The 16,588-nt window shown below is 44.4% G+C and overlaps 1 protein-coding gene across 1 annotated transcript; it reads left to right on the top strand.

Annotated features, from left to right (window-relative positions):
* Positions 1–3,122: 3,122 nt before the first annotated feature.
* On the top strand, positions 3,123–16,347 carry LOC142563862 (short-chain dehydrogenase/reductase family 9C member 7-like). The gene is made up of 5 exons (XM_075674537.1): positions 3,123–5,993; positions 12,314–12,520; positions 13,946–14,128; positions 14,894–15,026; positions 15,300–16,347. Exons 1-5 carry the CDS (start codon positions 5,789–5,791, stop codon positions 15,628–15,630), a joined length of 1,059 nt encoding a protein of 352 aa, XP_075530652.1. The 5' UTR covers positions 3,123–5,788; the 3' UTR covers positions 15,631–16,347.
* The last annotated feature ends 241 nt before the right edge of the window (positions 16,348–16,588 follow it).

Here is a 16,588-nt window from a genome sequence, read left to right as displayed (position 1 = left end):
CCTGTTATGTTGACACTCCAAATTTGATCCTTGGGCCAGTTGGCATTTCATCACCAAAGTTTGAGTACATGAGCGTATTGAGCGTATATTCCTGTCGTCCATGTTTCATGTGCTGCAAAATTGAGGCCTTGAGACGGTTTGTTATTTCTTTGGACATTTCAATATGTGCTACCTAAGGACATGTTAATTTTAGCGTTAAGAAAAGCGCTGATGTTCCGTTTTCGTCTGTGCAGCTTTCTTAAAGCATAAAATCTACCGAGAAAACAGCTCTATGTGAAGCCAGTTTCAGCTTTGCAGCGATGTGAAGTGGAGTCGAGGAAATTTATCCTTCGGCAAATGGGTTTAACTGCTGATGTAGCTTGCAGAAGTAAAAGCAATTAGGTGAATCTGAATATCTAGAAAAGAAGGCAATGCTATCTTCTGGCTGTGTGTGGTAACTTGTGAAGGTGTGCCAGATCCTCAAATAAAATAAAGGCATGGATTTTGCCAGTTACATAACATGTAGTTATGCACGCGGAACTTAATGTGACAGTCTGAAAGAATGACATATTAATTTTCAAGCTTTGTACATAATATTTCCAATATTTACACATAGAAAATAGGTTTATTAGAAGATACTTTCTGTCTTCTTTAAACTACCATATGTAAGTCCAAAAGTAGTGGTAGCACCTTTGGAGCAATGTTTGTTGCATGCGAGATAAATATTGTACATTATTTCCTTGCGGTTTCTGAACTGACAATTTTGCTACTGAGTACATTTGTAAAAAGCCCCATCTGTGATAATAAAGACGTATAATAAATTATTATTGAAGCATGAAAAATTAGTTCAGGTTTCATTTTTTTCCCTGCTGGAATTCCTTGCGTTTGCAGCATGTGTTATTGATACAATAATATTGTTACGTAGGAAAACGCTGACGAAAAGCTATATACAAGTATATTTACAAGGAAATACGCCGCACTTGGCTAAGAGGCAACAGCCCGCGCTAGCCTCTGAGCGTCGTCGTCGTCTTCACCCTGCTCGCCTTTTTGCCATCACAAATATTGTTCCGTAGCACCACCCCCGGCGGCAAAAGCGCCGTCCTGGAGCGAATAAACGCCGGATTCGGAAGCACTGTAGTAGGCGTTGACCCTACTGACGTGCACAACATCACTAGATGCCAGAGTAGAGGACGAGGTTGAACGCTCAGGAGCAATTTCGTACGTCACAGGCGACACCTGGCGGAGCACGCGGTAGGGCACTGTGTATCGCGAAAGGAGTTTCTCAGAAAGTCCGACGTGACGAGAGGGCGACCACAGGAGCACGAGCGCACCAGGCAAAAACTGTACGTCACAGTGGCAGGCGTTGTACTGACGCTGCTGAGTGGTTTGCGAGGCCGTCAGTCGAGTACGGGCAAGCTGGCGTACATGGTCGGTTAGGGCGGTGGCGTCGCGCGCATACTCGCTTGTTGAGATCGCAGCAGGAGGAAGTGCCGTGTCAAGGGGCAATGTCGGTTCGCGACCGTACTTGTAGATAAAATGGAGAAAATCCGACGGTGCCATGCCGGGAAGAATTATATGCAAATGTGACGTAAAGAAGGGCAATGTCCCAGTCGTGGTGATCCTTGGAAACGTACTTGGACAGCATATCGTTAAGAGTGCGGTTTAACCGCTCTGTCAGGCCATTGGTTTGAGGATGGTATGAGGTAGTCAGCTTGTGTTGAATGGAGCAAGAACGTACAGTGTCGGCGATAACTTTCGAGAGGAATTTACGACCACGTCAGTAAGCAGCTGTCGCGGGGCGCCATGAAGCAAGATAATGTCACGCAAGAGAAAGTCCGCGACGTCAGTGGTGCAACTGGTAGGGAGAGCCCGCGTGATAGCGTATCGGGTGGCGTAATCAGTTGCGACGGCTACCTACTTGTTCTCAGAGGATGACGTGGTAAAGGGACCGAGGAGGTCTAATCCAACTCGAAAGAACGGTTCCACAGGGACGGTGATCGGCTGGAGATGATCGGCAGGTAGCACCTGAGGTGTTTTCCGACGCTGGCAGGGAACACAGGCAGCAACATAGCGTTAGCAACGTACGGGGGCTGTTCCGCCATCGGCGACACGGACAACAGCGGGACGGGACAACAGCGACACGGCGGGGGTGATTATTTTCCTCAGCCGGTTATGAAGGTCAGCGCCAATTACCGACAAATGCGCCCCAGTGGCTATAAGAGCAGATACAGAAACACCGTCGACTTGCACGTCAAGAAGGTTCAGATGAGTGGGCAGCGTCAGTAGAGGATTTGGCGGCATAGGGAGCAATGCAGCGCCACCTCGAGGCGCTGCTTCGTCTAGTTTTCCGGCTGGGAGCGGCGTCCGCAGGGAGTGGGCAAATAGGAGTGACGGGGCTGGGGGAGCGAGACTGTCGTCGTTGGGGCGAAGGCGAACGAGAATAGGGGCGGTTCGGCGCAGGAGAATCAGTGGCGGCATTATCAGAGCGGGCGATATAGCGATGAGAAGGGCCACCTGGGTGCCGAGAGTACGCAGTATAAGAAGACCAGGTCGGGGAACTCCAGTGACTGCGACAGTGCCAAGAAATGTGCCCGATTTGATGGCAGTGAAAACAAATGGACTTGTCGTCAGCAGTGCGCCATTAAGATGGGTTGTGGAAACGTGTTGGGTAAGAAGATGCGGGACGGGGCGGAGTCGAAGAAGCCGGGTGGGTATCAGGGCGATGGGTCGAGCAGATGGTGTGAAGACCCATGTTTGGGAACTCCTGGCGGACAACTGCCTGGATCAGGGAAACCGTGACTGCAGGTGCGTTGGAGGGGCTGGAGTCGAAGGAAGCCGGATATGCGGCCTCGATCTCACGCCGGACGATTCTGGTAACATCGCCAGTGTTGGTTGGACGAGGAGCGTCGGCACAGGAAGAAGTCGCTGGGGTGTTGGGCAGACGGGCAAAATGTTCGTCGATACGTCGGCTTTTAGCGAGTTCCAGGCGGCGGCACTCTTTTATAACTGTGTCTGCCGTCGCCACGTTGTTGAAAACGAGCAAGTTGAAGGCGTAATTTTACTCTTTTGCAAACAAAACAGCTAAAAGTTAAGGCATCGTTCGCTATTACATAGGTGTATGGTAGAGATCTTAACTGCGGCTAGAGAGTGCAAGTGCAAAGAAACTCTCAGCGATTCGGACTGATTCATCTGATAAAAATAGATTTGAGGGCCGGAGACGCGCTTTGCACTGTCGCGAGCTTTCGTCTTAAGATACGAATGTAACGCGAAGGATAAACCAGTGAACACTGCTTTGGGGACACGACTTGTTTTTTCTTCAGAATCCTGAATCCATTCAATGTCCTTGACGACCACTTTACATAGCGCCTATATATATGCTAAACATACAAGGGGGCGTCTTTTTCCGTTCACGTTTAATGTTATGCTCAATATTCAAATGAACGAAGAACGTTTTGGTTGCTGCCACTGGGACTTGTCGGTAGCTAGACTCGTTGCGACGAGAGTCGAACTGAGCTGGATCTTATCGGCACTTAAACTCGTATAATCTAAAGCAGTTTTCCTTGTCTCTACGAAAGAAGAAGGAAGAATAAGCATTGTAGGCAACGTTTACTTAATAATTATGGCAGATACTTAACCGCACAAAGGCACCGTGATATTCAAAGTATATTTCGCTGTGAGATGCCATTTTGATTACGGAAGAAGCCGGCCGACTTCAAAACAAGTTACGGAGTGACCTCGGTCAATTCAACCTTCTTGCTCAAACTTATGGCGAGGTAGAAGGACGGGCGCACTTAATCGAATGCTGCCGAAGGGTACGTCTTGTCTTAAGTATCAATCAAGTAGATGGCCAGGAAAAAATGGCTTAGATGTTCTGTTTGTCGTGCATTACTGCTTGGAATCGGGAGATATCTAGTCCTCTGCACACTGCCATTCTTACAGATATGATTTTGAATGTAAAACCAACCACTCGCAAAGGACACTCGTTCACAGTTCTCATGCTAATGTTTTCCCAGGGGGCTGAGGGATATTGTGACCTATATATCCACTAGCGCTTTTCGAGTGCTCTTCTCAGAGAACGTAGCTGACTCAACATAAAAGTCTTGGTCTCGAAGTCTTGGATGTTGCTGTAGTCAGATATTCGCGCTCAGTCTAGGTAATTTGTTCGGTGTGTAGTGGAAGTCGTATCCGTAGAGGGAGCTTTCTTGAGCTGATGCCTGGCTGGTAGACTCAAACCTAGACGTTGCTGGACAGACGACGGAAAACCACTGTCAGAAGTGGCCTGAGGAGAAGTAGGGCCTGCCTTCAGTCGTCTTTCTAGAATTTATTCTAGAAGAATTCTGTTGAGGCGATCGAGGGACCCAAGTCCAGAAGCTTTGGTAAAGACTACTTACTGCGACAATAGGTAAGCTCCTTAAAGAAATGTCAAAATAGGGAAAGAAAAATGGTGCTCATGTTTGGTGTCAGGAGGAAGAGTGCAGGACGATGGGTGGAGTGATACGAACCGCGAAGATGCGCTGGTGCGCTGATTGAGGGCACAAACCCAACTGCCCCGACTTGTCCTGTCACCGGTCCAACGTATTTACCCTGTTCGTATCACTTGAGCTGTCGTCCACGCTGTTCGCCACGTCGAACGTGTACCAACGAGTTCAACTAGAAACTGTTGTGCTGATGAAGTCTTTTGTTTCATTCCCTACTGCGCACCCGTCAGTTGAACTTGAAATAGTTTGTGGAACGTCATTCTCTTTCGAGGCAGTCCATTTTCCATGCTGTATTTAGGCTCATAGTTGAAGCTGTTCATGAGGCACGCTTTAAGACCAACTTGGTATAGGGTGACCACGTCACATATCTATACGTTCGTTCATCGTTTGCACCAAAGTTATGGGTGTTAATTTATGTACGTTCTATAGAACACACTGCAATAGACCCTACATCATGCAGTTTACCGACCTTGCGTTTTCTTGTGCAGTTTGGTACTGGCAGCAAGCTAACATGTTAATTAAAGCTCGGATAATCAACAACCTTCCTTAATTATAGGTAACGTAAAGAAGTTTTCTCTTTCGGTCTGTTTTTAATAAATTCAAAATTGTCGTCAGTGTGAGTTCCGTTTGCTTCTCTAATACTAAAGACAACACGTGAGTAAAATGATGTGTCGAACTAGATAAGGCGGTAGAATATAGCTTTTTGAAATCAAACAGCCATAAAGTTTTCCAACAAAAAAAATGTTGGGATTTGCTTCCATTTAAAGCAACCCTTTGCAATCAGTAACTACTACTGTCGCTTGACGTTGAAGTAGAAAATGTGATCGGCGACATGACTCGATAATCTCACATGTGAGACCACATCCAAAACACATGTGTTTGTCCAAAATTCTTGCTACAATACATTTACTGCAATGAATATAGTCGGGCGATTTTTAAACATAGTGCTACGACTTGACACGCAGGTTGGCAGAGCGCGCACTCACACTCACTCACCAATATCTTTGTGCACATCACACTTCTGTGCGCTCACATTTACCGGTACTAACTCATGTTCCTATTCTAGCTGGCTCATATCCACCGACAGTCACTCGCTTTTAATAGTCGCTTTCATCCATGCTTACCGGCCCCACTGGTGTTTATGGTCACGTCCACTCTCACCAGCACACACTCACATGTGTCACTCGCACAAGTCGGCAATGAAATCAGTCAGTGCAGTGCAGCCTAATTGCTTTCATTGACGCTGCGATCGTTTACCTTGGACAGTGCGGTACTGGTCACTTCTATTCCGGCTCAAGAGCTTTTGTACTGAAACTTCCGCAGGACTAGATATGAAGACAAGGTGGATCCTGTTCTTCATGCTCGTCGCCCCTCTCTGGGAAATGTGGAAGCGCTGGTCATTTCTGACACAGTGCGCCACCTATTTCGGCTCAGCTTGCTTGGTGGGGCTAGCGAGCTTCTGGATGGCTCAGTTCCTCTGGTATAAGGCCTTCAGGAAGCTCATTGAAGGCGACGGGAAAGCTGTTCTTGTGACCGGTAAGGAACTATACCTGCGTAGATGCATTCAAGGTTTCTTTTATGTGCGCAAATGACTGCCATCCCCTATAAATTGGTTATCAATGACTTGAAGATTACACTAAAAAAGGCTACAAGGACAAAAGAAAAAAAAGCGCTTATGTCCTTTGTAACCGTTATCGTACTTGTATGCTGTAGCCTAAAAGTAAGCGTTGCCTCATTTTCCTACAGAGATAATCACAAGATATATAATCACAAGATATGATAATATCGAAAATAGTCAATCTACTCTTTACTGCCTACATACATGTATGTTTGCTATGCTGCCTATAAATAATATTTATGAACTATCGCAAAACTGAGCCGAATCTCGTCTTCGTGCACCCTCATTTGTGGTTGACGGTGACTGTCTATGTACTCTAGAACACTGTTTTCTTGAGTCCCTATCATAGACTATGCTTAATCTGCTATACTTCCCTTGCTTCTGCCGTTTTTTATTGCTAACGAGTGCCCTGCGTGCAGTACCAAATTGTGGAATAGCTGTAAGCATTCCCTTCGCCTCACGTATATTTTCGTTCACACAACAATCTACTGTTAAGAATATCCCAACGAGTTATTTGTGGCCGACATTTTCAACACCACACTAAAAATCGATCATTTAGTCTTTGAGTGCAAGTGTAATCATGGGAAACGAGTTTTTGTGGTATTTTGAGGATGACTGCACCGCCCGGATTAGGTTTATAGTTGGCACAAAAATCACAGAAGGGTATGTTTTTGCACTTTATGTCCACGTCGAGCCAAATGTACTTATCGCTTTCATGGTGAAACTGTACCATTGTGTAAATGGACTCTTGTAATGAGAATCAGACACGCTTGTTTTCCAGAAGACTTTGGGTATTTCTAGGAGTGGCAATCATCTTTTAACTTTTGTAATTAACAGTCACACTCGTGGAGACGTAAGATACTATTGCTAATAATTTAGAAAAAATTGTATTTATAGCTATCTCTCGTTACTAGAGCACTGCTTACAAAAAAAAGTTGTCAATACTTATTATCGCAAAAGAAATTAGGTTATTACGTTGGTTCCACATCGTTTATGACCGTCAGTGAATTACCATGGTTGTACCGTTCGCCAGACAAGATTGGAAATACCTTTGCCAGAAAATTGAGTGGTTTTAGGCCGATTGAGGGAAATTAAACTTTGAAAGTGGTTCTCCAAGAGGAAATTTCTTCCTTGTGACTTGGAGGAAGGCAAGATAAACGTCTAAGAAAAACTCGGACAAGGCAAACAAACTTGAAGGCATGAACAAACAAAACAACGCACCTATGCGCATCACGCTCTCCATTCCTGATTGGCCTTTCTGGAAACGCAGTTCTGCAAAATAAAATGTTAATCTCTTAATAATTTCCGGTCATTTCCCCTCCGCCTACTATAGCAAACCGATTGAAAGCTACGACCTCATATATTTGATGGAACATAGTGGTTGGTTCCACGAAGCCAAATTTAAATTGAGAGACCGCTCTTTTCAAGGTACGTAGCTGTTTTCTTGATGTGCAAGTACGTGTTGACTGCTTCTTATCTTGCTGTCTATGTCACCTTTCTATTCCGCTGTTGATCTTTCCCAGCATGAGGCAGCCAGCTGCACAAGATCTTATTTAGCATTCCATGACTTCTCGTTTTCGTTTTCTTTCACGGTGTCTGAGAACACCAAGTGCAAAAGCAACGCAGTAAAAAAAAAGCGCATTGTACTTAGCTTGTGCTTTCCGTTTGTTGTTCATGTTGTTTAGTGCCATGTGCTAGTTATTAAAAACCAGCCAGCCCTGCAAAACATTTTGACCTCAACTGACCACAAGCTTTAATAATGGCGCGAACGATGAAGTCGGGGCTTCTTGCTTTAAAGGGTGTTGGGGAGGGGAAGTCCGATCCGGTGGGCCCGCTCGATTAGACAGAATGTTTTTTTTTCATTCATGCCTGTCTAAGACAAACTATTTCTGAAGTTCAACAGAATGAAAGCCCTGCAATACGTATGACACTGTTGCAATAAAGTTTGTTTTTCGCCCATGCAAGGCTCAGCTTCAGAGAAAACTTGGTGCCAATCGAATCCATTATTAAACTGTATGTGAAGCACTGAAATGCCTTTCTTGACGCGCCGATCAATTATATTTAAGACAATGGCTGCATTTAAATCTGGGACAGCGGTAAAAACACTTTGAATAGGATTTCCTGCACTTAAACCTTTTGTAATACCGAAGACATCATATATAGTATATGCTCAGTACCTCGCCACCTCACCTAAATATTATGATTCAAGTTGGGGAACCTAAAGCATATCCTGAGGTAGCGTATTCTAAACGCTGGAGCGAGTTTCCAATTTTGGAGAGCTCAGGAAACGACCACCGAATTAGTTTTTTCTAAGCATGAATTCAAATAACGTTTCGAATAATTTGTCGAACAAATGTGTTCTGCATGGCCTTCTACAAAGGTGAACCTGTTATTCAAGTACTTCTTCCTGTAAAACGTTATTTGGGAGTTATAGGGTTAAGAAAATGCGCTACCACAAACTGCTGTATATAAATTTTAGCGTGGCCCTAAAATATTAAAAGAAGCTATACGCACTAAGACACGCAGTTAAGGTAACAGACATCGGTTACCATATGAGTGTTAAAGAGTTGCGAAGTAGAAACTTTATTTGTTCAGTGCTTCTATATATTGCGAATTTTCTTTGAAAAGTGAAGTTTCTTTTATTAACCTCTGTTCCGGACACCAGACTTCACCAAGGTTGCTAATAATGATCCCGAGAGAAGATATTCCTCAGGGTCAACGCGTTTACACATATACCTGGTGCAGGCCATGACATCGTATAGATAGCTGGCTAACGTTGTCCACTGCAAACTTGCTGGTTCTGAAAGCCAAGTGTGATTCTTTTTGTCCTCAGCCCTTCATCGTCGTACAGACCAAAAAACGCTAAGTATCAGTTTACTGGGCCCACGAATCGAAGTTGCTCCACAATAAATCGCAAAAGGTGTTTTTCTTTCATTCTGCCCATGAGCATGCATACTACCGACGCCATAGAATATTTTGCTAACAAACAAAAAGCTTGTCTGTAGGATCCCCAGAGTTAAAAGTCCCTGTTGTGTAAATTACTTCGTGAAACTGCACCATGAGCTGTGAGGATCACTGCTGTGCACGACTGCGCAATAGTTTCAAATACGCGAGGTCCTTGACCACGCATCTTAATCTGCGTACACAAGCGCCTTTATTTTTGCATTAGTACCTCATTCGAATGCCACAGCCTTGGCAGAACACATATGCATATACAAACACACATACCTAAATAAACACGCCACTGGCACGTTGCCCTTGCCTGTCTGAGTCTGCATTAGACATGCTGTTGTACTACGGAATAAATTATACCCAAGCGGCACAGATGTGTTGACCGAGAAAGTGCGTAAGCAGAAAAGGAATTACCACTCGGCCACCTTTACCTCAGGTCATTGACGGAGCCGAAGGGAAAGTGACCCGGTAGAAGAAATATTCACGCCTGTTATCGGATCATTTAAGGCAATCTACTACGAAACTTTGGGCTCTTGCTTTAAATTGCTTTAAATCTTGTGCCCGCTAGACTTGTTGCCGTCGCCGTCAAGGACCCATGCGTGAGTTGACCGTCAAGTCACGTAGCGGTTCCCGCGCAAAAACTCAGCAATCGCTCTTGTTTACTGCTGACTGTGTCTGTCCTCACGGTTTTTACAAGATAGCGGGGTTAGAGCTTCGCCTGCTTGTTTTCGTAGGTTCGCTCGCTTGAGGCAACACAAGCGAGTCCAGCAAATGTACTTTGGTTTGTTATTGAGAATAGCTAGGGCCCTTCTTAACGGGATGCAGTTGCAAGTTTGTTGGCTTGAGGTGCGTAACTAATGAGCAGGGTAACTAATGAACAGGACCAATGTGCGGTGATTACATCGCAGCAGAAATAACGCTGTTTATTTTTAAATGCTACTGGTGAGTCTGAGGTTTTTAGCACTTTTATAAACCTCAAATATAGTAAAGCGCTTGACACTGGTGATATCCAAATAGAACATATAAAGTATGTTTTAGAATACATTACTCCAGCTTTAACGCCCATCTTTAATCTGGCTTTACATTCTGGGGTGTTCTCATAACAAATGAAGATTAGTACGGTAACTGTATTTTTTAAACAAGGCAACAGAAACGACGTGTCAAATTACTGGCCTATCTCAATCATTCCGGTATTTTGCAAAGGGTTAGAAAAAATTATTTTTTCTCGCGTGTCAAATTTTTTTCAACAGATAAAACATTCAAGCTAGAGCTCAGTGCGGCTTCGTAAAGACAGGTCAACGGAAACTGCTTTGCTCACGCTCAAGGAACCTGTACTAAAACATAGACAGAAATCTTTTCACATTGGCACCATTCATTTCAGCAAGGCGCTTGTTTGCATAAATCAGAAAGTTTTGATGTAGAGGTTATTACAGAATGGCGTTAGAGGCACTCCATTAACATTATTTGGATCTTACCTTACTGATCGGAAACAATCAGTGTGCATAAAACAGGAGAAGCGATGTATTCTTTCTTTATAAGATGGCGTGCCACAAGGGAGCGTACTGGCTCCTATGCTTTTTAAATTTTGCATTAACAATATTCTTAATATTCACACAACTGTAAAATTTATCGTGGATGCCGATGACACTACACTTTTCATTTTTGGTCCAAATTCACAAGATTTAAAGGGAAAATGTAATGATCTACTCACTAAGCTATCTGAATGGTCAATCGCTAATTGCCTAAAAATAAACTCTACGAAAAGTAATGTTATTTCGCGCAAAAAGTAAAGCTCTTACTAGTATTCCAACTTTGGTGTGTGCTGGCAAAGAACTGCAAATCGTTGTTGAACATAAAATATTAGGCGTCACTTTTTCTTCGCACCTGATAACTTGCTGCTCATCGGTGCTCATCGGCGGCACTCATCGAAGGAACATGCCTGCATCGCTGTGCAGGTCCTTTCTTTTTTGTCGTTGCCTTGAAACTTCAGCCAACCTGATCCGCCTGGTTCATCTGGACATGCGCTCTGGATTCCTGGATCTTCGGGCACATGCAGGCATCGGTTCCGGCCTCAAGTCTTTCTTTCTGTTATCACTGTCGAAAATGGAACGTTGCATTCGCCTTACAGCTTTGTGATGTCGACGGGAAACGCGATAAAAGTTGCGGATTCTTTGCATCTTCTCCGAGGACATAGTAGCGCTCATCGAAGCAACATGTTGCACCCAGTCTGGATCACTGTGCAGGTTAGATCGCACAGTCTGTTTACTACTGCTCGTACGAATTCTTGTACTCTTGTCATGCTGCCGGGCCCTCGTAGATGTGCTCAGATTACTAATGGCTGTTGGACTGCTCTCCTACTGCCACTTTGTGGTGACGTAGAAAGCAACCCCGGTCCCACCGTTGCGAATAAACCAACTGTTATTCTTCAAGAAATTTAAGAGATAAAAGATGCGGGCAAGGTACGCGATGCTATCCTTTCAGAACTGAATCAGAAGGTTACAAAATTTCGAACACAGGAACACAGCTTTTCGAACACAGGAATTCCAATAAATTTACACATTTCGTGATTGTATAGCGAGGACGCTCTTGTAGTGAGAACATAGTTGTAAAATTTTTGGTGTGTTAGATTGATGTAATAGCGCTTGTTTAGAGCGCAGGCATGCATGGTACGCCTGATAGGCTCGCCTATTGCAACGTCGCCCAGCCTGTCTGAAGCACTTTAACCGGTTCACCAAATGTTGATCCTACGCCAGGTCTTTGAGCGTTTAGACGGCACATGGTATCAGAGTTAGTTTGGTGAAACTGGGTGTTTGGACTGTGACTTTTTTGTTTGTACGTAACAGTTACTCACTCAGGCAGCGACAGAATAAGCTGAAAGCAGAAGGTGCTGCTTGAGTACTCGGTGGAGGGCCTGTAACGTGGAAAATGGCATTCACTCGATAAACTAAAGTGAAAGCATTGAAGGCTATATCTACTGAACTGCTCATGGGTGACAGAACACAGGTCAACGAGTCCGTGAGTGAAACAGTGCATCGTTTTGTTATTATTTCAATAGTCACGATTGTGCAAATTAATGCGAACGTGATTCTTTGGGAGGCTGAATATAACGGAACATGCAGAACCAGCTCGATAAATGGGTTGGTTTCGGTTACTTCAACTCACACTGCCATAATCACTAGTCAAAGGGAGGGATGTCTCACTCAGTCTCAACAAACTCTCACTTAAACATATTCCTTGTACCTTCTTCTAAGCCTTTAATTACACACGAATTTGATTTGGTTCACAGGTTGCGACACCGGCTTTGGAAACCTGCTAGCCAAGCGGCTGGCCCACGATAGTTTTTTCGTGTACGCTGGCTGCCTGGATGCCAATGGTGACGGTGCTCGCGAGTTGTCCAGGGACTCGAGCATCCGGATTCTGCAAATGGATGTCACGAATGAAGACCAAATCGAGGCCGCGCTCGTCTCAATCAAGAACACTCTTGGGACTAGAGGTGAGCTAAGGGCCTGTGCTGTCCTCTTAGTGGGGCATAGACAAAGGGAGGAGTGGTCCCATTTAGACCCAGCCAACATCATCCTACATTTTTTAAGGCTGCTATCTGTACGTGATGAATGTAAGGCGGCGCTTGTTTGCTATGCATAGGACTCTCATAAACCGCTGATCATAGTTTCTTCACATGTTGCAATATCCATCCAATTGCATATGAAGATGCAGTTTCTCTGCCCGAGGTGCTGTTTTAAACACAGCAGAAGGAGGGCAAATGAATCTGTGGTGGAGTTCAGTAAAACACTCTGGGTATTGGAGCAAAGGCAACAAAGAAAATGAATCATAAACACATTACGTAGTTGGTCAATAATATACTTTAAAGCCCCATAGTTTGCCACCACAAACCCCAGATGTCAAAGGGGCCATGGTAGCAAATTTTATAGCCTAATTTATGTATTGAATATTGAAGCATATGCGTCTGACTGCCAGCTGGCGAAATTCGAGCACATTCAATGCAGTAGAGCATTTGTATTGGCATTTCCTTTGTGTCGAAGTTGAACCGTACAGCAGCCTGGCAAAATTAAGTGGGGACGAAATGAATTGACGCCGCCTGGAATGGCTCCGCAGAGTATCAGAAGTCGATCTCGAAGGCTGCGTTTTTCTGCAGTGCAAATACCGGAACTTATTGCAAGTGCTGCAAAGCGTTATGGATACCTTACGCTGCTTTGTTTTTGCATGTGTGCCTGCGTGATTTGCTGCTGCTTTTTATCGTGCGTGTGAAGGCGTTCCGGGCACAATTCAACGGCAAAGCCATTGCCTTGCCGCATCGTTTGGTGCCAGAGCATGCGAAGGAAAACAACTGATGTGGTTTCGTATTGTTTGAAAGCAGACGAACACAGTGGTAGTCCTTCATTTCCTGGCGTCACACAGCCTATGCAATAAGGGCGGTGACTGTTTGCGGGAGTGGTTAAGAGGCAACGATTTCAAATTTTGATTGAGAAGGTTCGCTGCAGATAACTCAGTTTTTTGTGTGTAAACACATTGGGCACTATACTCTCAGACACAATTTTAAACTAAAAATATTCAGATGACCATGGTATAGGCCGCTTTATGGGCCAAAAATTAGCCCAACAGAAATGTAAGAATAACGAGTTAGGTTTCAGCAGCGACAACCCTGTTGTAAAGGAAATCCTCTTGAAATTATTTAATGCAGTTTGCTAAATATTGTTATCGGGAACTGCTCTCATGATTTACTTAGGCTTTGTGCAAGACTTGACATAGCTTGACACATAGACTTGACAGAAATAAATAACAAAAGAAACAAGAATATACATATACGGAATTACAATCAAGCAGCAGTGTAAATGCTTAAAGAATGGAGATCTTCCTTAATGAAGAGTTCCTAAATCTTGTGTTCCCGTGCTTTGCACAGTCCTTTGGGCTGTAGTTGCAAATGCAGGCGTACCTAGTCACGGGCTACTCGAGTGGGAGAGCATGGCATCAATACGAAAGGTGTTCGAGGTCAACGTGTTCGGTGTGGTCAGCGTGTCCAAGAAATTTCTACCGCTGCTTAGGAGGTCCAAGGGTCGTCTTGTTGTCGTCTCCAGTGTTCTAGGTGAGATACACATCATTGAGCAATCAGTGATCATGTGGTCGAGTGGTGACACTGCTGTGAGTGGGTGCTGAGTGGACCGATACTCATGAAGCGGGCGCTAGTTATAAACTGTCATGAAAAAAAATGATTGTAATGTGCGCTAGGATACCAACCTTAGTAATTATTCACACCTGTCACCCTGTCTCTATGTAGAACTTGTCTGACACGCGTAAATGTTTCAGAAAGGGTAACGCGGAAGACAGGAGAGCAAGCTACCGCAGCAACGAAGCTAAAGAATAATATTTGGTTAACTAGTGATGCCCTTGCCATCAGGAATTGCTTGTAATCGGGAAAAAATTATACAGAACTCTAGAATTATCTCGCGATGACCGGCTATGCTGTGAAATTCCAACGTCACCGTCTGATGTGTCCATGACTTATTACCATGTCTTGAAGTGACATTGAAAAGGTTTGTGGGGTGCAACTTCTGCCGCTATTTACAGGGCCTGGGGTCTACTGCATTATGATTTCCATGGCAATATTATACAGTGAGAAGCCCTGCCTTTCGGTAAAGTCCGGAACAAAATTTTTTTCACGTTGTCGTACAAAAACAAACCGTATTGTATTTAGTATGTGCCGAAGACAAGGTATTTGAAGAAAAAAGTAAATGATGTTGCAGACAACGTTTTTCGAGGGTGACACAGGCGACTAAACTAACAAAACAGAAGCCTCAACTTGATGCTCAAGTCCAGAGTGACCTTCTCTTAAACGGAACGTTATCCGCAGGTCGCGGCACAGTTCCTGCGGGCGTATCTTATTGCATGAGTAAGCACGCCGTCATCTCATTGGCTGATGGACTGCGCCGGGAGTGCATCGGCAAAGGCGTTGACGTCTGTACCATCGAACCTACAGCGTACAGGTAAACTCGCGTTATTTTCTTCGGTGTGCCAGTGTACTGAACGGCAGATCGTATCCGACAGCAATGTGAAGTGTTCTTTGGGCAAAAAGTTCCCACACCAGCGTCTTCGAGCTGGACAAGGAAACAGGCATACGTGAACTCGCATGGTTGGCGGGGTCCTTGCCTTTTGCACTGCAAGAACTTTCTTTGTCAGCAATGAACCAAGTATTGCAGATTATGCTAATTCTGATCTGACCTGCGCCATTTTCTTCTTTTTGGTCATGCGCTCGACAGAACACGGATCGTGGCGGACGTGGGATCTTTGAAGATGGTCCGCGACGACCTGAGTCATCTACCTGGCGAGGTGCTGGATGACTACAGCGAGCGTGAGATACAAGAATGGATGAATACGGCCGAGATTCTTTTCAAGTGGATGGCCCGCGAGGACCCCAACGAAGTGGTCGAACAGATGGTGCGTGCCATCAGAGAGTCCGAGCCAAAGCCGTACTACGCAGCCTGGGGGCCCTTCGATCCCATCTTCTACTTTGTGCTTCGGGAAGCACCCACTGAGTTGGTTGACGCTCTGAGTTTCGTGGTGCGCAAGATGAGCGGATTAAGGAAATAGATTCGGGAGTGAGCTGACTGACTCGTGACTGGACTGAAGTGCGCTTTTTAGACGCCGATCATTTCATCTCGTGCTTCAGTGTATTCTTCATGAAGTGCCGCCGAAACGGACTGTTGTAATGGCAGACACGAACGGATGGCGAGTATGAAACAGGCTGTTGGGCAGTTTGTGTTGCGTAGATGGCTTCTATGAACATGTTTTCGTATTCGTATTTGGAAAAATGATTACTATTATGTTCGTTAAGTAGTGGAATATACAGTTCATTTTGGGAAGTATATTCTAGCACTTTCCCCATTCGGAGCCCCATCCACTACGCAAATGTGTTCGAGAGGTTGAAAATTCCGAAAGTTGTTTGGTAACCTAAATCCCACTCAATAATTTTTATTTTGAAAGTGCTGGTTGCAGTGAATTTGCGAGGGAAGATTTCTGTTAATGTGCTGTGGAGAATACAAATAAAAAACACCAGGAAGCTGAGATATAAGAAATCCTAGAGAACAGAGTAATTGGCCAGGACCACTGATTATGGCTGCAAGTATATGTTTACTCATGAATAAGCAAACTTTAAAGGAAACTGTATTTTTTGCATAAGCTATGCTTTTTCGCAGAATCCATGTTGGTGGAGATGAGGTACGAAAATGAGAATGGAAGCAATGTTTACAATAACGATTGCGTGAGGCCTGCCACGTTCGAGGTGCTAATAACAATAGAGAGAACAAATAATCATTGGAAGAGTACGAATGTTTTCTTTTCAGTTTGCAGCGAACTCATAAGGACTATGCAACGCAAGAATTAGAATAATACCAATGTCACTAAATTATCCGGCTTATATATCGAATGTATGAATCAGTCAATCCAGGATGATGTTATCAAATTTAAATGAAACTTTCACCAGCTATAGTTGTGAGCAATAGGCTCCATTGGTTCAAGCAACGTGTCAAGTTTCTTTCAATGATTCGGA

Source organism: Dermacentor variabilis, chromosome 11 (assembly GCF_050947875.1).
Source record: "Dermacentor variabilis isolate Ectoservices chromosome 11, ASM5094787v1, whole genome shotgun sequence".
NCBI classification, from domain to species: Eukaryota; Metazoa; Arthropoda; class Arachnida; order Ixodida; family Ixodidae; genus Dermacentor; species Dermacentor variabilis.
This window is presented reverse-complemented; position numbering and strand designations above follow the sequence as displayed.